Here is a 26,560-nt window from a genome sequence, read left to right on the forward strand (position 1 = left end):
CAGGTTACAAAGTGTGTGCAGATTATTTTTCGGAAAGATGTCAAGCGAAAATGGAGACCTGCCTGAACAAGAAGAATCAGTTAACCTTTCAGAAACTTGTTTGCTAAAATACATTCCAAATGTGGATGAACTTTCAGTAAATAACTTCTACAATCTAGTTAACATTGGCAATGCTGTAGCTGAAATGGAAGTAAGTCATGATGTTCAGGAGGAAATTGCTGAGAATGATGGTGGGAGTAACGTGTCACAGTTAATAACTGTACTGATTTAATTGAATGCTTTCATGCTGAAAACGATCACAACCTTGTAGTGAGTTTTCTAGAAACTGGCCGTGGATGTAAGGAAAATTGTTCTCAGTTATTCCCTGCCACTGACTTTTTGCAAATACGTTATGAATGCGCTGAAATCAATCACTACCATGGCAATGTTAATACAGTAGCTCAATTGATTTTAGGTCAGCTTCGCTGCCTGACCTCAGATTTACGTTAACATATAGTTCGAAGAAAAAAAAGGCAAAAAGCGAAAGTACACGAACCCATTACATGTCAAAAGGTAGGATGGTCTCGAAAACCACCTATATGTTTGGTCATCAGATCAGAATTAAAAGGGTGAAACGTCATACTAAAGTGTGTAACACTCAGGCTTCATGGCAGAAGTGTATGGAAATACGGAGAAACTGAAAAACACTGTATCACCTTTTTCAAACAATGAATTTATGGTAAAGTTTCTGAATAATTACTCAGATCAGCACGCTATTAAATTGCTTGACGAAAGCAGAACAGTATTCCAGACACATGTAAAACCTACTAGTGACTCAAACGAAAACCTCTGAAACTTAAAAATTGTCTAAATATGACGGTAGTATCTGTTCCCGAAAGAACAGTTACCGTGGATGACCATGCAGCTTTGCTAGAAATGAAATGATAATTAAATCGACACCCTAGCTGCAAACAGGCGTTGATGTACTTCATTGGGGACATGTTAAAAATGTGTGCTCCGACCGAGACTCGAACCCGGGATCTCCTGCTTACATGGCAGACGCTCTTTCCATCTGAGCCACCGCGGGCACAGAGGATAGTGCGTCTGCAGGGACTTATCCGTTGCACGCTCACCGTGAGATCCACATTCCCTACATGTCCACCCCACTACATCTATTAGGCGCACTACGAATGTAGTGGGGTGGACATGTAGGGAATGTGGATCTCACGGGGAGCGTGCAACGGATAAGTCCCTGCAGACGCACTATCCTCTGTCCGGGATGCCCAGCCTTATTCCAAAGTAACTGGTATCCCGACTGTCGGGACCACTTACTTGGCCTCTCATACGTTGCCCGTGGTTCATGAACTAGGACATGACTACAGGAACCCACACCATGAACCACCGAGCAACACTACAAATAAGCAAATAAAATATCTTATTCCTGAGAGTGCCAGAACAAGAAAAGGTTCTAATCTTATAGGTAGCCGTTTTCATCATCATTTAGAAAATAACAGTCTAGGGGAAGAAACGATGTTTATCCATGCCGACAATTGGATTGAACAAAACAAAATCATCATCTTGATGGTTTACTTGGCATAGAGAATTTGTCGAAAGAAAAACAAGAAAATCACTGCGTCATTCATGCCAGTAAGCTACAAAAAAATTGCTTTTGATTGGACTTTCGAGCATTTAAAAAAAGTTTAAAATAACTTTTGTCTCCTCTTCGTTAGACTTGCTTGACTACATTGGAATGTTAATTCCATTTTGATGGTTGGAACTGAAAAAGGTGAAGTTCTTGTGAAAATACATGACTGGTTAAGTTTTTTGCACAACAGTGATGCCAAGAAAGTGCCCCTTGTAACTCAGTACAACAACTTTGAGTTGAACGTAGATAACCAAGGTAAAGTGTATTGCAAATTCGACGTTCCAGGGAGTGTGTTCATGCACCAGATGTTGTCATTAGAAGACGGACCTCACTAATTCTCCGATGAAGTGACTCCAGAAGGGATGACAAGTCAACCTCAAGAATACCTCTTCAAAAACATCAGACAGCGTAACGTCGAATTCAAAGACGTTTTATGTCGTCAAGTTGGACTTACTGCTGAAACCAAAAGAATTTAATGTTTAATTTGAAAATATTAATAACTCAAAACCGAAAATTTCCCGTCTGCTTCACAATTAAACCACCGCTAGCCAAGAAACGTTTTGATATCCGCATACGTTAAATTCTAGGTATTTATTTCATTAACACTCGTCGATTTTAGCCTATGTCGATCTTCACACAACTGTAATTTTCGTGGCAACTTGCTGTTCGCTGTCTGCCACATCTCTTTGTTGGCCATATGGATGACTTCTCCGAATTAAATGATTTATTACTGTTATGTGTGCCACTGAGCATTTCTGTGACCTTATAGATTCGTCCGTACTATCCAGTTTCATTCGTTGTGTTTAATCTGAATGTTTCCGGCTATTGTCTTTATCATCTTTCATAAGCAGTCTTCTCGAAAAGACACACTGTAGTTTACAAGGCTCGAGATAAAGTTGCTGCCACCCGTCCACAGCCTGTGTTTCTGCCCTGATACCTCACGCAGTCCTTCGTAAATCCTACCGACTTGCAGTCACTTTCAGAGAGATTTTTCACGACGAGGGCTGAACATTTTTGTCTCACAGCCTGGTAAACGTAGACTGCCTTCTGTGGTCCCTGGCTACACGAAACAACATACCGTTTCAAATCAACCAGCCAATTTATTTTTTTAATTTTTGATACCTATTTCCTGAGGATTACATGTGCAACGTACCGGATTTCGAACAGGACCAGTACGTTGACGTGTATTATTCCTTGTATTATTCACTGCCAGAGCTCCTCTTACGCTTCATGGGCTTTCTTTTGGATTTGTTGTCAGTTGGGTCATGTACGTTTTCCCTTAGATTCACCTGAAACTCTTCCATTTCGACACATTTTGCAAAGAGATGTGTGCTTCTATTGAACCGCAAGATCTGTGTTTTATGAGCTGAGCCAGAAGAACTGCGTTCTACCGTTGTTCATATTTGGTTCCACCCCTACCCGATGCTTCCCTTTAAACCTCTTTTATATCGGAGTTTTTCACTGTCTCTTGAGATTCTGAAAGTATTATGGTAAGAGGCACGGACGATGAAATGTCTTGCAATAGCGTATAGTCCTGCCTTCTATAAGGATTAATGGTTCTGTAGAAATAAAGAACACTGTGACATGGCAACACTGTGTAATGAAACGTCGGGTTGGGATTGGTTCTTGTAAGATATCCAGTTATTTGCACTTTGGAAGCCATTTGGTAGCAGTTGTGACGTCATGCTTCATAATGGAAGCAAAACTGAAGAAATTAAGATACGCTCATAGGATCTGTCGGACTAGAAAAAACAATAGACAATGTAAGATGGTGCAAGATGTTCGACATTTTAAGAAAAACAGGAGTACGCCATAGAAAAAATAAGTGAAATACAATACAGACAATAATAAAGAGAGAACAACAAGACTCAACGCCCAAGAACAACGTGCTTGGATTAAAAAGAGTGTAAGACAGGGATGCAGTCTTTCCCCCTACTGTACGTACATTGAGGAAGCAATAACAGAAATAAAAGAAATGCTCAAGACTGGGAATGAAACGCAAGGTGTAAGGATATCAATGATAAGATTTCATGATGACATTGTTTTTCCCAGAATATGCATGGAGAGTAAATCGTAGAAAGACGAATGTTATCAGAAGTAGCAAAAATAAGAACAACGAGAGACTTAACATCAGGATGGTGATAATGAAATAGATGAAGGTAAGGAATTCTGCTACCATGGAGCAAAATAATCAATGGCCGAGAACATAACAAACAGACAGGCATAGGCAAAGAGGGCATTCCTGGCAAGAGCAGTCCACTGGTATCAAAGCTAGGCCGTAATTTGAGTAAGATATTACACAGAATGTGTTTTGGAGCACAGCATTGTACGGGAGTGAAACGTGTGTCGCGAGAAAATTGGAAGGGAGCAGCATTTGAGAAGTGGTGCCACAGAAGAACGTTGAAAATTAGATTGACCGATGAGATAAGGAATGAGAAGGTGCTCCACGATTATGGAACACTGACAAAAAGGAGGGGCAGGATTGGGGGACATGTTTTAAGGCATCAAGAAATAACTTACGCGGTACTCGAAGGAGTCGCAGAGGATAAACGTCAGAGATTGGACTATGTCCAATAAATATCTGAGAACGCAGGGAGATAGTGTTACTCTGAGACGAAAAAGCTAGTGGGCGGCATCAAACCGGTCAGAAGACTACGAGAGGCGTTCAGTAAGTAATGCAACGCAGTTTTTTTCTGAAAGCAGGGCCGTTTTATTCGGGATTCCAAGACACCACATTATTCCCCACCTTTCTGGGAGAGCCTGTAATACTTCTCCACTGGCCGCCCTGCTGCACCAGCAACCGCCCCATCGTCCACTTACTGCTCCCCACGGAGTGCCTCCTTCCTCGGGCCAAACTCGTCGCTCTTTATTTTACGGTCTTCTGTTTAGGCAGCGAGGTACCTGGCGGGCACGCGACTTTGAATACCCCAGCTGGTAGACGACTGTACCAGCATTACCGACAGATACGTCAAGTCGTGCAGCGAGGTTTCTGACTGTGATCCGACGATCACCTCGAATGAGAGTGTGCGCACGTTCCAGCACTGCAGGAGTGACACCTGTGTGCGGCCAGCCGGCACGCGGGAGCTCGGACAGATGACACACACCTCCCCACCTCCCCACCTCCCCTATGACTCGCATTCTGCAAGCACCTGTCAATATCTGCGATGGTCTGGTTTTCTGCCAAAAGAAAGTGACAGCTTTCTGCTATAGAGGCTCAAGCACGAATATTCTTCGGTGTCCCACAACGAATTATGCGTTTTTTCAACAGAAACCGGCCGGGAAAAAAATATGTTGCATTACTTACTGAACATCCTTCTTATACATATTGTTGTTTGTGAAAATAAGAAATTCTGAAGAACTCTACTTATATACTAATGGCTGACTTAATCGAAGGCTTTCTCCAAATCGATATTCAGAGCCACCAGTGTCTGTGCGTGTTGCAGCCATCAGAAGAAGACCGTGTCTTTTAAGGAGCAGATTCCATCTATGATGATTTTGATGAGTATATTAGACATCTATTTTGAAATGACGATGTCTGAGGGGTATGTCTGAATCTTGCTTCTATGACACGCTATACGATTTTTGAGTCTATGCATAACAACGTTATTAGCCTATAACCTGTTATTCTCTTTCTTGCCTTGGGAACGAGTATTACAAATCTTTTTCAGAGTATAAGTGTCCACAACTCTGTTTCTCGCTCACTCTTTCTACGTCTACATCCATACTCCGCAAGCCACCTGACAGTGTGTGGCGGAGGGTACCTTGAGTACCTCTATCGGTTCTCCCTTCTATTCCAGTCTCGTATTGTTCGTGGAAACAAGAATTGTCGGTATGCCTCTGTGTGGGTTCTAATCTCTCTGATTTTATCCTCATGGTCTCTTCGCGAGATATACTTAGGAGGGGGCAATATACTGCTTGACTCCTCCGTGAAGGTATGTTCTCGAAACTTCAACAAAAGCCCGTACCGAGCTACTGAGCGTCTCTCCTGTAGAGTCTTCCACTGGAGTTTATCTATCATCTCCGTAACGCTTTCGCGATTATTAAATGATCCTGTAACGAAGCGCGCTGCTCTCCGTTGGATCTTCTCTATCTCTTCTATCAACCCTATCTGGTACAGATCCCACACTGGTGAGCAGTATTCAAGCCGTGGGCGAACAAGTGTACTGTAATTACTTCCTTTGTTTTCGGACTGCATTTTCTTAGGATTCTTCCAATGAATCTCAGTCTGGCATCTGCTTTACCGACGATCAACTTTATATGATCATTCCATTTTAAATCAAATGGTTCAAATGGCTCTGAGCACTATGCGACTTAACTTCTGAGGTCATCAGTCGCCTAGAACTTAGAACTAAGTAAACCTAACTAACCTAAGGACATCACGCACATCCAAGCCCGAGGCAGGATTCGAACCTGCGCTCGGTTCCAGACTGTAGCGCCTAGAACCACGCGGCCACCCCAGCCGGCCATTTCTTTTTTAATCACTCCTAATGCGTATTCCCAGATAATTTATGGAATTAACTGCTTCCAGTTGCTGACCTGCTATATTGTTGCTAAATGATAAGGGATCCTTCTTTCTATGCATTCGCAGCACATTACACTTGTCTTTCCGTCTCGTTCTTGATGACTAATAAGAAAGTTTAATAAAATTCGTAGGGAATACCATCTACTCCTGGGCTTCTATGTTCTATCATGATATTTATTGTATTCTATTTCTTTTTCGAACACAGGTTCTGACAAAGTGGAAATACTTCCCAATGTCTGATATACGTGCAATCTTGCAGCAGCTGTGTCGTTTTTTTGTAACATCAGATGGTCGTGCTTCAACAGCCATTGCAAATGATCTATTTATTGTCCCTCTCCCCTCCTGGCTAACACATATGTTCCAGACAGCTGTGTATCTGTGTCGTTATTAAAAATCATCATAATTGGGTAATTCTCCATCAGTGTACTATTTCTTCTTCATTTTCTTAAAAATAATTCCAAAAGTACGAATCTGGTAGGTTACTATGTTCCGATATGACTTGAAGAATCCTAACAGCTATATAAAAATCTGACGCACGCGCATCTTTGTCGCTGGTGATAGGCTTACAACTCCAGTTGCCCGAACTATTAAAGCACCCTCCATGAGTGCAATTTCCGTCTTGTAACCTGTTGTATGTTTTGCATAACACACCAAGAATGATACACAGAAGAAAAATTAGAAATCGGAATCATATCACGAAATGGCTCATGCATGTGATAAATAATTTGAGTTTGAGATCCTCTCGGATGAGTAATTTTATGTATAATTTCGGTGGATTTTTGTCAGTAGCATAGCACAGTGGGATCGCACACATATTGTTTTGTCTTTCTAGTATTAGAGTGGCAGGATCTCCGACATATGGTTGGCGGTGACGTCACCAGCCAACCAATCACGTCATTCGATTTTATCAGTAGTGTAGGTATGTGTTCTAATTTCAGGAGTCATAACCTGAAGCGACGTCATGACCACGTGACCAATTTCCAGCGATCCCTCATATAAAACGTAATAAAACACTAGCTACAGTAGCAACTGCAAAATTATTCTTACATTTCCAATGCAATGCGTTATAAACATAAAGTTATGAGCATGTGTGTTTTAGCGGAAACGAATACTGTCTCTGTTCTATACGTTCAGCTGTAGCCTCTAATCGTTACTAGAGCAGAAAATGCCTCCGACATGCTACTCTCTCATCACAGACGCACGCTGACGGATGATATGGAAACGCACACAATATTCACACTGCAATGTGCGGCACGTCTGCACTTATCTTGCTGTGTTGCTGCACAGAACAGACCGATACTTGACTATTAACTGATCCCAGCCACAGCAGCGCTGATAGCTGTCATTGACTATTTATCAGAAGGTGCTTGTTTCGATACCACGTCAGGGAGTTATAGTCCTATCTATCTGTATGTGTCACTTCTACCAATTCTTAGCAACAGAGCGGTATGATTATATGTTAGTGTGTTTGCGGAAGGTACAAACAGGATTGTATTTATTGTTAAATAATGCGTTTCGTACATTGTTTAAAGCTAGATATCAAAGTATTTTGTTAAAATCATGTGCTGTGGTAATTTTTAAACATGTAAAGTCATATATTTATGTATATCTGACAATGGAAACGTGAGTTGTAGGAGAAAATCGGTTAAATTATAGCAAATTACATTGAGAGGTGGGATGGCTTACAGAAAATGTCAAAACGACATTAATTTATAGCAATATAATCACATACCGTAAAGTCAGTGTGTCTTATATCTTAAATTATGTTAATATTTATCGCTATTTTTCGCAGAATATGCCATGACCTACTGTAATTCATTTGTAGGAATTCAGTCACACCCTGTAATGAGAATGTGTCTCACATCGCAAATAACTTTTATATTTGCCACCGTTTTTAAGTATGAAACTAATGATCCTTCTGCTACAGTATACGGACCATGAACGACGAAACTCACGCAACTGCTCTAGTGACTGCGGTGGAATTGGAGGTCGAGGGGGGCGGGGCGAAAACTCGCCAATTTAAATGTTTTACTATCGATGTAGAGACAAAAGAAACAGGGAAAGATGAGAGGTTTTGCGGCTACTTATTGGCCAAGATCAGAGCAGGGAGTGTAACCTGTGTCTGGTCCCAGAACCAACTGCAATTTACTGAGAGACGTGACAGAGTATTAGGTTGCATCCTGAACCTCACACAATTTCCCAAGACGTCACACAATTGCCCGAGACGTGGGTTTCCGTGGCGGATGGGGGCAGAGGGTTCCCTTTGTTGACCTGAAGATACCAAGTTGCATTAGGTGTGGGGTAGAGTTCCCTCAAGTCTTAACTTGACACTGAGGTATCATCTTCATCTGTGCCCGAACCTGCAGTGGTACCCTACTAACCAGCAACTACCAAACAGAAACGGATTCTACGTATCTACTCCTTTCATTTGGATAAAATTTAAGTAGTTCAGGAATTCAATTTCCTCAAGTACGTTGGGCAAAAAACGCTTTTCTAGATTATTAACAACATCAGAGTTGTATGTGACAATTTCTGAGATTGACTGGTGACTGCAGAAGACATTCGAGACTGGGAATCACTAGGGAAGTAGTCTAGCTCGACGCTGTTGAGACTACGCCTAAGATTTTACTTCCTGGTTTCTACGATCTGTGAATGTCTGGTGGAAAGATCTCCATCAGGCACTGATAATGTGGGCGTGGCCATGGGTAGACAATGCTGCCTTGTGCCTTGATATGCTAAGAGGTTGTAGGTCTGTCTGTTGCAGGGCTCAACCATCTGGTCATCATCGAGAAGCAGCGCTGTCCCACGCCTTCATATTTTTGTGGGTTGTAGGTAGTGGTAGATTTGTCTGCCACGAGACTGAAGCAGCTGCTGTGATACTCCACAGGCACGGGTAAACAGCGCTTGATATGTTTGTGGATTGTAGCTAGTAATGGATGTGTGTGCTGCAGGGCTGAACCAGTTGCTGTGGTACTACGCGGACATGGAGAAGCAGCGCTGCCCCAATGGAACAGCCACATCCCCTCCCCCAGGCTCCATGGACCCCAAGGATCCCGACGCCTGCGTGGTTTGGCGCCGGTTCGCCAAGTGAGTAACTCGTATCTCCCCTATATGCACACTCCACTTGTGTGTGTGTGTGTGTGTGTGTGTGTGTGTGTGTTCTGCTCAACATAACGCTATGGATAACACCAGCGCTTCTGGCCTAAACAATGGCAAGTTTATCACCTGCAACTGGTGGTAAGTTCGTATGGGACCAAACTGCTGAGGTCATCGGTCCCCACCTGTAATCGGGTCCGCTGTAATTGTAGGTGATGGCAATCGGGAGTCGTGCTGCATCGAGATTCTTCGCTCCCAAAGGCGCGACGCCATTAGTGAGCAGTTGCTGCTGCCTTACAGATGTGGCGCAGCTCTCGCGGGTACGTCGCCAGTGGCAATGCAGCAGCTACCTCCTGCAGCCTACACGTAGGATGGCGCCTGCTGCTGGACTTCGACAGATCGTGCAGTGTGGCGCAGGTTGCTGCACTGAGCATTACACACGTGTCCGTACGCCGAGAGCAGAAGCGAAGGCGTTCTTGCCAATCCTCCTTTCTCGTAGGTACCCAGACAGTTCATCAGACCACTGACGACATATGTGGTTTTCTTCACACTCCTATGCACTCCAACACGGTCGCCTGTTGCATCTGAACGCCCACCTACCCCGACATTGAACTGTCCCACCAGCTAGCGACATGTAGACCGACAACAACGCTCGTTTCAGTCTGTTCGGGCCACTGTTATTATTGGTTGAGGCGCGCACACCGTGATATCTGTGGTCCTACAGTGCTCAATGGCCATCTGGCGTTGTGCACACCCATTATCTATATCACTAAACGTCCAAAACGGTCACCTGGTCCCTTTTGCAGGTTGCCAACCTAACGGCTTCCAGGAGCAACAACTATTTTGATTTTCAGTATTTCACATAACTATTGACCAAATTTAAAAATTTAAAATGCTGTCTTAATCTACTCACTAAGAGGTATAATCTTATGTTAAAGATTTAACATAATAAGTCTAGAATTAAAGTTAGCAGCTGTGTATGTATCTTGGACGGCATAGCTCACAGCGCGCAATTTACGCAGGTTGTATTCATCCAGTGTATGAGAATGAGAGTATTCAGAGCCTTCGAAAAAACTTAACACATAATCTGAAACTTTTTCAAAACTTTTTCTCGCTCATGCCTCCTTCAAATAAATGAAAGGAAAATATCTATCGCTTATCATATTTTCGTTGTTTGTAAGTAAAACTCCAGCATCAGACATGATGTCTTAATTTGTTATTTCTTTACTACTGGCACAATTCGTAACACATTTTGCAGGAAGTATCCACGCAAACCACTGAATGGGCTGCGAAATTATATAATCGCACAGCTTATAGTTCAGGAGATACGACAAAGTAAACATTGAGCTGCATCAAAACGACTAAAAAGTTTTATACGTGGGAGTTGGATTCTTTAAACAATGGGATGTTACTGGTATACCCTGACAGGACTGGTAACACGGTCATGTGGTGACAACGTTACATTGTGTGTCCCAGTCCAGTTAGGACGGCTTGTGTGAAATTCCAAACTGCAATGCTATCACGTAACGAGCTGTGGCGTTACGAACCTTAGAGTTTCAAAATGAAGGCGTTGACATTGCTGCAGCAGCCATCCTGGACGCGAAGGCAACAGTATGTGTCACACTCGTTGGAAAATGGCAGTGGTGCAGTGAGGCCACATCAAGTTCTTTGAGGCCTCCAGCGTTTGTGGGCCAGACTTCGTCTAATTCGACCCGAATACCCAGAGCAGACGTGCTCCTGGTTGCTCTTCCATGACGGCACCCAGCACACAAAACGAAGATTGTGCACCAGTTTTTGGCCAGCTAATGGATCACAGCCCTGGATCACCCACAGTATTCGCCGAATTTGGCACCAACTGACTTCTGGTTGTTCCCCAAATTGAAGTTGGCAATGGAAGTACACCATTATGACACAATTAATGACATACAAGAAAACTGCACTGAAATACTAAATGCAATTCCAAAAAAGGACTATAGTGATTGTTTCAAAACTTCTAAAACGATTTCACGTGTGTATTAATTCAGGGGGAGACTGTTTTGAATACAGTGGTTTTGTGAAAATAACCTCTGACTTTTATTTCTCATGGCCACAGCCCTAACGGGAATGGGACACAATCCCTGTTGTACTTTGGTGTCAATTCTACACGTCACTCACCACTCTGACTTTAACCATTTACAGCAGTATCTACGTATACCAAATTGGCTGTGCAACGTGCTCAATTGTACTCGTAAGCCTGGCTGTGGTGTGCCCGCAGCCTGTTCGAGACGACGCAAACGCTTTTCTGGGCCGTGTTTGGCCTAGTTGACCTCGACAACTTCGAGCTGGCCGGCATCAAGAGCTTCACGCGCTTCTGGGGGATGCTCATGTTCGGCACGTACTCCGTCATCAACATCGTGGTGCTGCTCAACCTGCTCATCGCCATGATGAACCACTCCTACCAGCTCATTTCCGTAAGTTCTGTAAGTCCCGCACTATGTTTGAGCCTCACCTCTCTCTCTCTGTCTCTCTCTCTCTCTCTCTCTCTCTCTATCCCCCTCCCCCTCTCTTCTTCAGTCTGCAGCTGCTTCTCACTGCTAGCCAGTGGAATGTGGCACGCACACGCCTGAACACAAAGCGCACGGCACAGCACTCGCCAGGTGTCTGCAGTGGATCTGGTCCGACACAGTAGACGTGCGGTGCGGTGCGGTGCTCGGCACGCAGGTCCCTCGGGACAGCGGTGGAGTGTGGGCGTGACGGCAGCTCTCACAGCGCTAGCAGTTCACAGGGACAGTGGGTCGTCGGCGATGTACTAAGTGCACTTTAGTGATTTTCAGTCTGGGGAATACATACCGAAGGTCGCCTTTCCTTTGAGTTATCAGTGTCTCGGACATTGACAATTGGTTACATCGTGAAACTGATTTGAGGGAGAGCGATGTGTCAGGTCTGCAATACAGTTTCCTGACAGTTTCGCTCGTATAACATGTTTGCCTATTATGTCAGCAACAGAAGGTCCTCCTCATTTCGTGCACTCGATCAGAGGAATCGGACAAGTTCGTATTAGCTTCACCAGGCTGTGATGAAGAACTTTACACAAATACCGTGGACCTTCGAAATAAGGCAAAAACAACAAGTGTTCCGTGTCTCATTTGGTTATCTGCAAGAATGATTTTGTTTCTTAAGCAGATCGTAGTGTCTCAATACCAACTAAATTGGGAAAATTTTTTGTTCAGGTGTGGTGCTGTTTACTTTTTCCCTTCTTTTGTCATTGTATGTGTGTTGTGTTTTATTCTTGCTTTCTGTACATTAAATGCATTGTGCATAATTGGCCAATTATGGCACTTTAATTAGTAGCTATGACAATTAAAAACTGTCATATGGAGCTATGTAATACTACTGAAGTAAATATAACCAGGGAAGTTGGCAGTAACAATTAGTAGTTAAGAGATAAACGAAAGACATTATTAGCATTATATAATGATAAAAATGAAAATAACATCAGAATAGATACATGTGGTTGATATGAACTTGTAGCACACGCTAGGAACATGACTGTGCACCAATAATGATAATAACACAAGAGTGCATGTTTCCTCATGTGGTGCACTTAGGGGCTAAATATTGTTCCAAAAATACAATCAGAATCTGGATACTATCATTGGGAGTCTCCATCCATGCAGTCCTGGTAACTGCTGCAGGTCTGTAATGAAGAAGTTACTGAACGGCCACATCCTGAACACGTTATATGCAGGCCAGGGGAGCACTTGTATCCATTATTTTCCATAGCCAGTTTACACATTTTTCGGCTCACATGGTTCGTGACAAAAAATTAATAGGGGCACACAATTTTCCGTTAAAGAGTTAGTTAAATAACTTAAATAAGTAGATAATGGGTTTAATTAATGATTTATTTCGCTTGATAAATCTGTTTTGAGGGTGGATATCCGTCCGCTTACATAATGTCTCGAGATAGGTGAGATGTTCCTGAGATGCCATGGGTGCAAATCCGCATGCATCTTGTGAAACAGGCTGTAAGTTGTCTTCTGTGAGAGTTTTTACTTTGTGAACCCCTTTAGTAACAAGACAGGTATGTGGGTAAATTAGTAGCATGGGAAAAAGCGCTGCAGTTGTAGCATGCAAAAAGCCAACGAATGTAGTGGCACGTAGTCTCTGGAGAGTTTCACTGTAGCACATAGGCTACATGGTGGAGTAAGGTAATTCTATACTAAGGCCGGAGCAGAGTAGTAGACGCCGAATGGAGAAACAATGGCCATATAACCTGAGGGAGGAAGCGCGTCATCGTGGATATGCGGAACTGAACTGGTGCTCCCTGTGACAATATTAGCAATGTTGGACAGTTGGAGGATGACGCAGAGAGCACTCTGTGATTGGAGGAAGTCGCTTCCGAGGTGCCAAGTCAAGTGTCAGCCAGCAGTCAGAGGTCACACAGAATAACTCGGTCCTCGTGCATTCCCACTCTAACTGCCGGGCGAGCCACACCTTCACTATAGTGAGCGGCCGCCTCAGTTTGTTGTCACGTGCTGAGCTGCGTGATCGTCCATTAGAAGCGCCTGTCTCAGTTGTTCGTGTGCTGATTTTCTAATTCAGTATCCAACGCATGGACTTGGCAGATTATTGGTCTTAGTGGCATAACAGTTGATGCAATCGTTTGCATACTCGCTAGCTGCAGCTTAGAAGTACTGCATGCGTGTAGGCTTCAGCTGTTAAACTGCAACTACCTCCTGGAACGGAATTACCACCATTACAGTTGTCCCTCCCCTAATACATCACAATGCAGGTAAGGACCAAGCCATTTAGCACACAGTCTAATTTTAATTAGACTTTAATTTCCATTTCACGTCTGTAGTTTCACAATGGCGCTTTTCTGCCCTGCTTGAAGTTTGATGTTAATGTACGTAATGTGAATAGTTAAATGCAAGGATAGCAAACGTTCCTTTATGAATAGCACCCCTGCCCTGCCCCTGCCCCTGCCCCTGCCCCTGCCCCTGCTCCCTCAGCCCTTCCCTACCCCATTTCCTCAGCTGCACCCTGTCACCCACCTCCTGCCCTGCCCCCTGCCCCTTCCCCCTCCCTCTGCCTCTACCCCACTGCCTACTCCCCCACTGCCCCTACCTCAGGCCCCTGCCTCTGCCATGTGCCCTTGCCACTTGCCCCCTGATTCTGTCCCCTACCTCTGCCACCCTGCCTCTCCAACTGCCCCCTTCCCCCTACCACTGCCCCTCTGTTTCTCACCCTGCACCTTGCCCGCTTCCCCCTGCCCCTTCCCCCTCCCTCTGCCTCTACCCCACTGCCTCCTCCCCCACTGCCCCTACCTCAGGCCCCTGCCTCTGCCATGTGCCCTTGCCACTTGCCCCCTGATTCTGTCCCCTACCTCTGCCACCCTGCCTCTCCAACTGCCCCCTTCCCCCTACCACTGCCCCTCTGTTTCTCACCCTGCACCTTGCCCGCTTCCCCCTGCCCCTTCCCCCTCCCTCTGCCTCTACCCCACTGCCTACTCCCCCACTGCCCCTACCTCAGGCCCCTGCCTCTGCCATGTGCCCTTGCCACTTGCCCCCTGATTCTGTCCCCTACCTCTGCCACCCTGCCTCTCCAACTGCCCCCTTCCCCCTACCACTGCCCCTCTGTTTCTCACCCTGCACCTTGCCCGCTTCCCCCTGCCCCTTCCCCTTCCCTCTGCTTCTACCCCCCTGCCTACTCCCCCACTGCCCCTACCTCAGGCCCCTGCCTCTGCCCTGTGCCCTTGCCACCTGCCCCCTGTTTCTGTCCCCTACCTCTGCCACCCTGCCTCTCCAACTGCCCCCTTCCCCCTACCACTGCCCCTCTGTTTCTCACCCTGCACCTTGCCTGCTTCCCCCTGCTCCCTTCCCCGTACCTCTGTCCTACTGCCTGTACCCCCTGTGTCTGCGCCCTGCCCTCGCCCCTGCCCCCTGACTTCTTTCCCCTACCTCTGCCAGCCTGCTGCTACACCTGCCCCCTTTCTACTACCTCTGCCCCTCTGCCTGACCCCGCCCCCTGCTCACTTCCCCTCACACCGGCTACTGTGTCCCTGCACCCCGCTCCCGTCGTCCTGCGTCTATCCCCCTGACCCCCTCCCCACTACCCCTGTTCTACTGCCTCTGTCCCTGCCCCCTACTCTCGCCCCTGCCCGAGGCCCCGCGTCCCGTCCCAGATACCATTGCTCCTGCTCCCTGCTCCTTACCACCTTCTTCTGCTGCCCCACTGCCTCTGCCCCTGGCCCTGCCTCTGCCCTGCATCACTGCCGCCACCCCCTGCCCTGCCCTCTCGCCCTGTCCCCTCCCCCTTCCTCTTGCTCACTATCCCCTAACCCCTGTCCCTGTCTCCCTGCTCATGCCAACCTGCCCACTGCTGTTTGATGTTGCTGCAACTTCATCCTGGTGCTAGCTCTGACATCTGCTGCACACTGCACGCCATTTTGTGTCGGGCAGTACCGTACTTCTAATGGCACGGCGCCCTTCCGAGCTGCCTGGCGTTACACTGTATTCGACTTTTGCCGATTCAGCTGCTTAACTGCTAACCTTACGAACTAGTCATAAAATCGACATTTAACGTGTTCCATCTAAATGACACCAGCATGCCAATTTTGTAGGTCAGTGCTTCACAAATGAGAATACATAATGCTTGGGGGTTTTACCTGGTCATTACGACCGTACAATGAGGCTAGTAATGTGGCACGATGGCCACCTGCCAATCGTTGAAGCACACCGTGATGCAGTGTGACTTGGCGCCAGTGACTCACCACCAGTGTTCTGGTGGCCTCCCAAGTAATGAGTTGTACAATGGCACAGTGTCGGACGGCTCCAGCGACACCGACTGTGACGGTGTCCTCCCGATAAGGAGGTGTGCCGCAACAGGTAACTGGTAACGGTGGCCTCTCTAGCAGTGAGGAGCACCGTCGTACAGCACAGTGTGGTGCCAGTATATCGCATTTGCTGACGGCAGCCCCTTAACGACGAGCTGCGCACATCGGTGTGGCACGGTGTAGCGCCAGTAGCCTACCACTGGTGACCGCCACCACCCTGTTACTGAGGTGCAACATTACATGACGCCAGTGTGACTGCGGAGTCGCTCGGAATGAGGCGTACTGCTGCTCCCCACACCACAGCTGGAGCACAGCTGTGTTAATGAAGCACAGTGGGCAGTGGCCTGTAATAGAACTCCAGTCAATTGTTAAATTATAGTCGTATATCATTCCAATTTCACTATGTGATTCATTGTTATCAACATATGAGATTGCAACACGGTACACTATGTAGTAGCGAATAAAATTATGCAGTACAACATAAAATTTGTTTAGAACATTGTCAGAAAGACTGAGTTAGATTTTATGATCCCACAGTGACAGTAAACATTTTCACTGGTCGGGTACATAGTCTTATCCTTATCTTTGTGTCGTTTATCTTCTGTATGAGCTTATCAAATAGCTTCACTGCCATATTGAAATAATCGAAAATTTAGAGTTACAACATTCATACGTAAGCACTGCTGTGCCATTTATTTGAAAACAATGGATACTACTCAAGACATGCCTCTTCAGTTCCCAAATTGTTTTTGTTTTCTATATAGGCATGTGTGACATACATCCTTTAATTCAATATTTCATATTACTGACCAAACAGTACTGAAATGTGAGATAGGAATATTTCCACCTCTCAGTTGCCTTGTGTCAAAAAGTGCGTAAACAGAGGTGGAAGTTCGTACCTGTGAAGAAAGCGTCATCCTAACGTTCGTGTAAGCCTGGCCTTTCGTACGATGAGTGGTTTATGAAGAAGGCATATGACACGTGTTTGAGCACAGTGCCTACAGTACACTGATGGGAGCCACTGTGACTGGCTCTACACAGGGCTCAGCTATCAGGCCACGTTCGCTGTCCCTCCTGCCATTAACTCGCGCACCTCCTTGCTGCCCCCCCCCCCTCCCACCTCACCCTCGTGCTAACCCCTGTAGCATGCCCTGCTGGAGTTTCACGCTACATTTGGCTGCCCTTAGTGCCACATGAAATGCCACTGACACTGTGTCCTCTCCCTCGAACATCTCCCTGTCCTATCTTCTTGTCTCCCACCACCCGCCACCTGACTCCCCACTGTCAGCGTGTCCTCCTTGTACCACTTGTCCTCCTGACCTTCCCACTACCATTACTCCTTTTCGTGCTTCACACTGTTTCCATTGCCTTCCTTCTACTGGTTGTCCCTCTGCTCACATTGTCTCTGTTAGCGTCCCTCGCTGCCTGTGCCGGGACCACCACCGCTGCAGTGTCCTCCTCGCCTCCCCCCTCCGTCCTGTCCCCTACCTGTGGCCCGTCTAAGCCTGGAGCCCCATTGACACTTGCGGTGCGCCGTGTGCGCCCTCGTTTGCCAGGAGCGGGCCGACGTGGAGTGGAAGTTCGCGCGGAGTAAGCTGTGGATCTCGTACTTCGAAGAGGGCGGCACCGTGCCGCCGCCCTTCAACATCGTGCCCACCCCCAAGAGCGTCTGGTACTTCGTCCAGTGGGTGCAGCGCCGCCTCTGCGGGCACTCCCGCGCCGCCAAGAAGGAGCACATGCGCACCATCCGGGTGAGTACTGCACAGTGGCTGCATCAACTGCAGGTTCTTATGTAGTGGTCTCAGTGACTTCTCTCAAAATGATGTCATTTTGTAATCATTTGTGAGAGACGTGATCTGGTGTAGTCCAGCTACTGATATCCACTACGCCTTGCTATCCAGTGAAGTGAATTTTCGTCGCAGCCTACTTCAGTGTAGACATAGTTTGCTCGTCAGTTGTTGCTGTCACTTTAGATCACCGTCCCCCCGTTGCACTTGTACATGTTGGGGACACGTCGGTGGCTGAGTGTTCATACGACTCTGATCGAGTAATTCTTACAAGATTGTTAGGAACCGTATCTGATTGTCGTGGAACGAATATTATTTAAACTTTTTACATGTTACTTTAATTAACAAAATATGAATCATCAAATTATAAAACTAGCTTAACAGTTAGTTACAATCTTTACCACATTCCCTCACAGTGGTCCAAAATAGTGGACAATGGCTGTCAAACAGTTAAGGAGAGTATAGAACTTACAAGCATGTTTCTGGGCAAATCTGTGCCATGAAAACACCTACATACGCACGCTTCTCCATCATTTCAGGTTAGTGGTTGATCATTTCTATACAGATGTCAACGGTAAGTGATACAAAATGAACAGCTTGACCGAACACTTCAGACCTGACACTCCAGTACTTCCCAGGCTGTGGGATATGTTTATTAAGACATCTTCCATATACAATAATATTTTCGATGCAGAAGAAAGCCACTGCCACAGACGATGTATGGTGTGAGTGCACGACGGCTACTGGCTGTGTCCAAAACCACTGGAACTTTTCAGGTATGCAACGGCCTTGCTGCAGTGGTTACGTCGATTCCCGTCAGATCTCTGAAGTTAAGTGCTCTGAGCTCGGTTAGCGCTCGGATGGGTCACTGTCTGGGTCTGCTGCGTATTGTTGGCAAGTGGGGTGCTGTCAGCCCTCCTGAGGCCAATGGAGGAGCTACTCGACAGCGGCTGGGAGAGCGGTGTGCTGACCACGAGCCCCTCCGTATCTGCCTGTGGGCTGAGGATGACATGGCCATTGGTCGGTACCCTTGGGCTTTCGAGGCCTGTTCAGAAGGTGTTTGTTTGTTCGGACATTGCAAAACAGCATGGCTAGACAACGTGAATGTACATTTTGCTATCATTTGTCAAAGTCTGAAAAAGATGAAATCATTGGCGTAAGGGACATGGGAACATCACACCGACAGATCGCAGAGACAGTTCGCTGTAGTGCAGTGACTGTAGAACCAGTTCTGATGAGATGGACTCAGAACAATCGTATGTTAAGAAAGGTAGGCTCAGATCCTTCCAGATATAGTACACCACGAGAAAACCAGAGATTGTTAGACTGCCTCCAACAACAAGAGATGGGAACAGCTGAAATGCGGACGGAGTCACCACGAACGCTCGGGAATAAATTAGTGGAAACAGCGTTGAGATATCAAATTACCAAACGTCGTATACCGCTGACACCATACCACAGAAACTTGCAGTCTCGACTTAACTGAGACATTGAGTGGCATTGTGTGATGTTCAGCAATGAGTCTCGCTTCTGGTTGTGGTGGTCAGGTCTTCGCCAACGTGTCCACAGATGACTTGCTGAAAGGTCGCAGGACTGTCGAGACCCGTACCTCTACAACTCGTGGAATCACGGTACGGGGAGTTATTGGATATGGCACCAGGAATTTGGTAACTGCTGAAGCGAGGCTGAATGCTCACCGGTATGTGACAAGAATGGCAAACCCAGTTAGCATACCTTTCATGACAAGGGTACCAGATGGCATTTCCCAGTAGGATAATGCAACATCTCACGCCACAAACACCTCGAGGAATGCGCGGCTCTTGACTGGCCTGGCCACTTGCCTGATTTGTCATCCACAGAGCAGGTCTGGGATGCGATGAGGAGACGAACACTTTCTTGTCAGCTTCCAGCCAGTAGTCTACATTAGCCGTGTTTCAGCAATGGCAATAAATTCCTCTAAATGACATTTGCAGGCATTTTGCTCCCGTGCCACAGAGAATAACAGAGTGAGCTCATGCTCGCGAGGATCGAGCTTCGCACTAACGTTGCTCGTGGACAGCAGTTCGTGTAAAAGTTTGGCCTTTTCCTACCCATATTGCCACAGAATTTGATAAATGTCAGACTGGAGCTTCATGGTGTAAAACTCTTCGTTCCGTCTGTGTGACTCTGGCTCCGTCAACTAATGCAGTCACCCTTCCTCACTCGGTGCCTCATGAGGCATACACAATGATGCTTACACGAATAAATAAGCGACCTCGAAAATTTCAAGCGACATGATTTTCACACACGCTGTGACCTACATCGGGTTCTTAGTCCATCGACTTCTCAGCACCTGCAACCATTCCGTAGATGAAATTCAAATTCTGATACTTACGGCATCTTGGCTGTGCCTGTGTGTAAGGCTCAGGCAAATGACAACGACTCACATGGAGAAACCGTAGGTGAACTGTTCATTATTTCAAAAGTAATAGCCATAACTGTTAATTCATTCATCCGTGAGACAAGATGGTTAATGCCTTATGCACAAATGTATGTGGTTGCCTACGGTTGCATGATTGTAACCAAGCGCACACCTCTTCGTCCGAAACAAATCGACGGCGACGAATTTCTTAAGGGCTCCAAAAATATGGAAAGGGATCGAAACGGTATGGAAGGGCTTCTCAGCGAAACTTGTGCAGCGTAGTCGAAACGACCTCGCAACAAAACGCCCGCACACATCTTGCCATAGTTGTTACGCCAACGCTGCCTCTCCGACGACAACAAGCAGTAACACGTGACTGGATGACATTCAGACGATCCAGACGCGTAGCTGTTCGTGAAATAATGAAAATCTTACCAAGCATTCGATTAAAATCTAGAGAACTAATCTAGTAAACATTAGCTAATTCGCCCCAGAAAGCTACAGTCTAAGAACGGAATGGAGAAATCAGTGGACGTCCTTCCATAGTGATAAGAAGTTGGGTGGAAGAGGTCTGACCATCCAACAGGTCCAGGAAAACTATGGCGCTCCCTCAGCCGTATCAGAACTGGATACGCCGTCACCACACAAACGGGGAGTCATCGACGATGACCAACGCGAGTGCGTAACACAGGAACAAAGTCTGGAGGACATTTTGCACGACTGTCCAACATAAAGTTCGTCGGTGCCTTGAAAGACTTCGTAGAACACCTGCACAAATTAATTATCTGGTTGGAGTCTTTAGACATCCAACTGCGATCAGCCTCTTTTATCTACTGCCTCTTCTCAATGTTTCTTTGTTATATATATGCTTGTACTGATTCACATCATTTTAATTGTATTTCCATTTAAAATATAATTCTGTAAGCCGTACGATAAATAAATAGTACGCTGCTGAAGTTTCACTGGCAGGCGCTTACACTCCATACAGTCCCGATTTCCCCCCATGCGAGTTCCATACACAGGTCGGTTCAGCTGCCCCTACTACTGTCGTTTTACGCACTCCTCAATGTTACAGCTGGCCTTCATAAGCCACGCTCGAGGTATTCATATTCCCTCGTTCGCTGCGCGCAGAAAAAAATTAATAGGACCTTTTTGTAGGAAATGTAGTGTAGTTAAGATTTTGTACTGGCGTAAGTTTACGCTGCAGGCCACGGTTTTATAGTTATTAAAGAAAAACGTACAAAAGTTACCTTCAAACGCAACTCCACCCCACTCTTACCCCTCATCAGTCGGAATTTTTAGAGTGTTGTTCGTGGCACTTCCTCACCAGTGGGGGCTAAGTATGGGTGCAGGAGTGCGTTTGGGGATAACTTTTGTTCATTTTTCTTGAATAACTCGAAACTTACTCCCTCTACCGGAAACGTATCTCATTACAGACTTTAGCTCCGTTAAATTTCCTACAAACAGGTCTTACTCAGTTTTTCTGTAGGACTAAAGTGCGCGTCATATATCTTGGCGGCCGAGATTAGGTTCGTTCTGCGCATCTGACTTCACAAAACACAGTCAGCCAATGAACAGAGAACGACGTTGCCAGATCTCGACTGCAGTGCAGAGCACAGACGTGTGTCTTCAGTTTTAGAAACGTTCAGTCATAAATAAAGTAATAGAACAAAAGCAATGTCTTGATAGCAGACTTTCTTTTATAGAAAGTTTGGAAAAAGCATTCTTTATACCAATCGCTTCATATTCTATTAATTAATTAAACCAAACAAGCAATAAGACTTCTAATTCAGGCGATAGCAAGGAAAGGTGTTTGTTTCAATCTCACGAACTGCTTTTTCGCAATAAAGAACAGCGGTAATTGTTTATTTCCTATTGTACTTCGACGAAGCGTAAGTAATTCATAGTCATACCAAGAGTGTATATCATTCGATTTCACAAAAACTATTTGGCCAAAAAATTTGATTTTTACACGTCTTCTTGACTGATACCTTCCCCCCATAAATGACTTAATTTTGTTTTGATGTGCAGCATTAAATGTAGTAAACCATTGCACGAAATTTTGAAGAGTTTGCAGAGGTAAAAGTCCATAGCGTATACTTTCCGTATGGTCAATTTTAGTTGCCACAATGTTGAGAATGAAATGTGGACGAGATACCTAAATTTCATATAATATTTACTGTATAACAATATCTCATTTAATTTAAGTACCATATAGGTGTCGTATGTAATATTGAGAAATATTCCGTCTTTCGCGACTGTAATAAAAGTTTTATTTATACAGGGCGCGTTTGGCTGTATTTTAAAGCACTTCCATCAGTGAAAGGTATGGCACATACACAATGGTATTCATGTTCTATTTCTTGTTTTTGTTCCACAGTCGCAGTTTTACCAATATTATTGAAATATATCCCTCTTCTGCAACTGTAATAAGCTACTTATTTAGACCAGACGCGTTTCTCTCTTTTGAAGCATCATAAGAGGACTTTATTTTCTGTCCTTCATTGCCAAGTCACCTTTCGTAGTTTTGTGCTGCGGTAGCACAATATTCAACGTTTGTGTTGGCTCATCAGTGTTTTAGCAAATAAATGCTGTTTGTGTGTGCCACACACAAAATTATATTTGACATAGCTCTGAGCACTTCACTGACAGACGGGATATTCAAGTCCTAATGTTTTTGTAAGTCCACAGTTTTGTTTCATGTATTTTGTCTACTTCCTTTTGATTGATTGAAGTGCTTTAAAATAAAGCCAAACGTGCCCAGTGTAAGTAAAACTTTTGTTACAGTCGCGAAAGGTGGAATATTTCTCAATATTACATACGACACTTATGTGGTACTTAAATTAAATGAAATATATAGGTATCTTGTCCACATTTCATTCTCAACATTGCGGCAACTAAAATCGACCATCCGGAAAGTATACTCTTGGACTTTACCTCTGCAAACTCTTCAAAATTTCGTGCAATGGTTTACTATATTTAATGCTGCGTAATAACTGCGTTGAACATCGAAACAAAATTAAGTCATTTATGGGGGGAAGGTATCAGTCAAGAATCTTATTTTGAGCCAAATAGTTTTTGTGGAATCGAATGATAAAGAGTGTCAAAGCAGTCGGAACACAGTGTGTCTGCACAGGCGAGCAGTGCAGTGACAAAATCGCCCACAGCGCGGAATGCAGAGAGCACGTCTTTGTAGCAGCGAAAGGGTTAATGCGGCCGTGGTGGCTTTACTTCATGAACTGCGCGCTCCCCCCTAAACGTAAGTTTGCGAACTATACTATACTATGGCGCTGCTTCTCTTGGCGCGTGGGTCGTTTGCAACTGGCAACGCAGCAATCTCCCGCGTCTAGGCGGGCATGCGCGAGCCGCCAAGATAAAAGAACTGAACTATAGTAGTTTGCGCTTAGTGAGCGAGAGAATATAAAAATCTCGCGCGTGGTTTATGAAGGCCAGCTACAACACGGCGTGTTGGATAAAACGTCAGCGCTAGTAGGAGCAGCTGAGTCTCCCTGTGATTCGAGCCGTGAACAAAGACGTTCGTGGCCGTCGTTTTGCTTCGAACGAACAGGTGCACTCGAGATTCCGTAGACAACAGCAAACATTTTTCCGTGAAGATATTGACCATCTTCTCTCACATAGCGACAAATGTATTAACATTTCTGCCAATTAATTTTGAAATAACAAACAGCTTGCTCAATTTTTTTCCCTTTACCCTTTATATTTTTCTCTATCTTTCTCCAATTCTGCCATATGCTTGTAGAGCTGACTACCCTGCAACCTTATACAGATATTTATATCACGCTGTATTCGAGAGCGTATTAAAACTTCTTCCTCCCGGTATATTCCCGCTCGTACAACAGCAAATCTCTGCCTCTATTCCACTGGTAACGCTTTCTCAGCGTTCCTCATTTTTATTTCCATCTATCCATCTTCTGTCCATTTTCCGTCGTCATCTCTTCTTATCCAGTTTTCTTCAGATCAGTTAACTTGTTTTCATTATACTCCTAGTGGTGCATGGCCACATCTGTCCTATTCCTTACTCCTGTGTTCCGAGAATGGGGTATTGTTACACAGCCTGTTAGTACGCGCTTCTGTCCAAAAGGCTTATAACCAAACTTCCAAATATTGAAACAAAGCAGTAACAACAACAGAAGAGAGCAGCCGCATCCATAAAGTAATTACATACAGCGAAAAACTGAGCGATGATAAAACGGATTACGCTATTCGACACATCGCATCATTAAACAGTACGCAGTAGACGCTTAAACGCACGCAAACACACAACAAACATACAGCCCCTCTTTTCCACTGACAAACGTACACACAGAATTATTTGCATGACCACTTTCAGCGGAATACAGTCGACAGCTCGGCGACTTCCGCAGTCAAACGACTAACAGCGGCCGAGTAATGTCACAAAAAGCTGCGAAGCGGCCTGGAAAGCGAGTCGACAGGCAAACGTTAGCGAACGCCGCTACTGCTGCACAACGCAATCATCGTGCAACACAACCGTTGTAATAACCTAAATAATACAGAACTGCATGACACCACAGCCCGCCAAGAAAAAATAAATACGGCTAACACAGAAACCTAAAAAATTCATCTCACGTGGCTTAGAAAAGGGCTCCTACAACAGCAGTGTGAGAGAAGACGTACGCTATCGTTTCTCGCAATACATGTTGTCACGGTGTCACAAACGGAGGCCTTAATTTCCGCCAGAGGTATCATCTGAGTGTACCAGCGTCAACTGTAGAGTTATACACAAAGTGCTTAGGCAGAGGAAACCAACTGTAATTTGGAAGTAACACACAGTTAAACAAAAGCGTTATGTCACGGGTGGTTGTTGGCAGCACACTTAGACACAGAACTGACATTGTTTAGTTCCACTGTGATGGACGTAGAGGAAATGTAGGCAGAGTTTAAACATATGGGGTTTCGTTCTCTGAAAAATAATGTGCCTAATAAGTGGATTAAGGACGGAAGAGACCCACCTAGTTTAATAACGAAAATCGGAAAATGCTAAAGAAGCAAACCCTCGTGCACTATCGGTTGAGAAGAGAACGCGCAAATGAAGCCAGGTAAAGGTTAGTAGAGATTCTTGCGTCTGTGAAAATATGTATGTACGAAGCATGCAACAAATACCGCCGTCATATTTCAGCAAAAGTTCTGGCCGAGAACCCGAGAAAATTCTGGTCCTATGCATAATCGCTAAGCAGGCCTAAGTCTTCCATCCAGTCACTCGTTGGCCAGTCTCGGATGGAAGCTTGAAATTTCGCGTTTAATAAATCGATCACGCCGGCCTATCGGACAAACACACCGTCGCTTGACCGTCGCGCAGTGCCTCTGGTATAGAGAAACAACTGAAACAACAGAAGACAAGTAGGTGGCGAGGGCGGTTTCAGTGAGGGTGCTCCGCGGCACGGACCCCTCACACGACAAGCACTTGTCGCGGATCTCTCGTCTAGAGCACAGTCGCAAGTGACTTGAAAAGGCGCAGGTGACTCCTGTATACGAGGCTAAGAGAACTGACAGACCACTATCCCCAATAACGGTGTGGTGCACAATGATTGAAGATATTCAGAGTTCGAATATAATACGTATACTAGAGACCCAAAACCGTACGTCCAGCAATAAGCACTGTTTTAGAAAGCATCTCTCGTGCGAAACTCAGCTTACCATTTTCTCACATACGAGGTGCGGCTAGAAAAAAACCGGACTGATGCTGGAAAAAACATTTCTTTACAATTATTTACAATTTCATGTTATCTCCTTCAATGTACTCTCCTCCTCGGTATCTACACCGCTCCATACGAATTTTCCACTGTTCATAGCAATGCTGCAGATCATTTTCGGTAAGTCCATACATTACTTCCGTCGCTTTTTCTTTTACTGCTTCAACAGTCTCAAATCTAGTTCCTTTCAAAGCTGACTTGACTTTAGGGAAAAGAAAAAAGTCACAGGGTGCCAAATCAGGTGAGTAGGGTGGATGATCTAAGATGGGAATGTTGTGTTTTGCCAAAAACGTCTTCACTGACAACGCACTGTGAGCTGGGGCATTGTCTTGGTGAAGGATCCATGACTTTTTTCTCCACAAATCGTTCCGTTTTCTCCGTACTCGCTCACGTAGGGTAGCCAGGACGCTAATGTAGTAATGCTGATTCACTGTTTGTCCCTCTGGTACCCAATCAATGTGCACAATCCCTTTGATGTCAAAAAAAAACAATCATCATTGCCTTGAATTTCGATTTTGACATCCGTGCTTTTTTTTTTTTTTTTTTTTTTTTTTTTTTTTTTTTTTTTTTTGTCGTGGAGA

At 45.2% G+C, this 26,560-nt stretch overlaps 1 protein-coding gene across 1 annotated transcript in view; it reads left to right on the plus strand.

Annotated features, from left to right (window-relative positions):
* LOC126251374 (transient receptor potential-gamma protein-like) overlaps window positions 1-26,560 on the plus strand; it is a 586,511-nt gene that overhangs the window by 378,851 nt on the left and 181,100 nt on the right. The window contains exons 10-12 of the mRNA XM_049951758.1: window positions 9,098-9,233; window positions 11,497-11,692; window positions 17,616-17,810. Of these exons, the coding sequence (XP_049807715.1) occupies window positions 9,098-9,233; window positions 11,497-11,692; window positions 17,616-17,810 (527 nt within the window). The remainder of the gene's footprint in view (window positions 1-9,097; window positions 9,234-11,496; window positions 11,693-17,615; window positions 17,811-26,560) is intronic.

Source organism: Schistocerca nitens, chromosome 4 (genome assembly GCF_023898315.1).
Source record: "Schistocerca nitens isolate TAMUIC-IGC-003100 chromosome 4, iqSchNite1.1, whole genome shotgun sequence".
NCBI lineage: Eukaryota > Metazoa > Arthropoda > Insecta > Orthoptera > Acrididae > Schistocerca > Schistocerca nitens.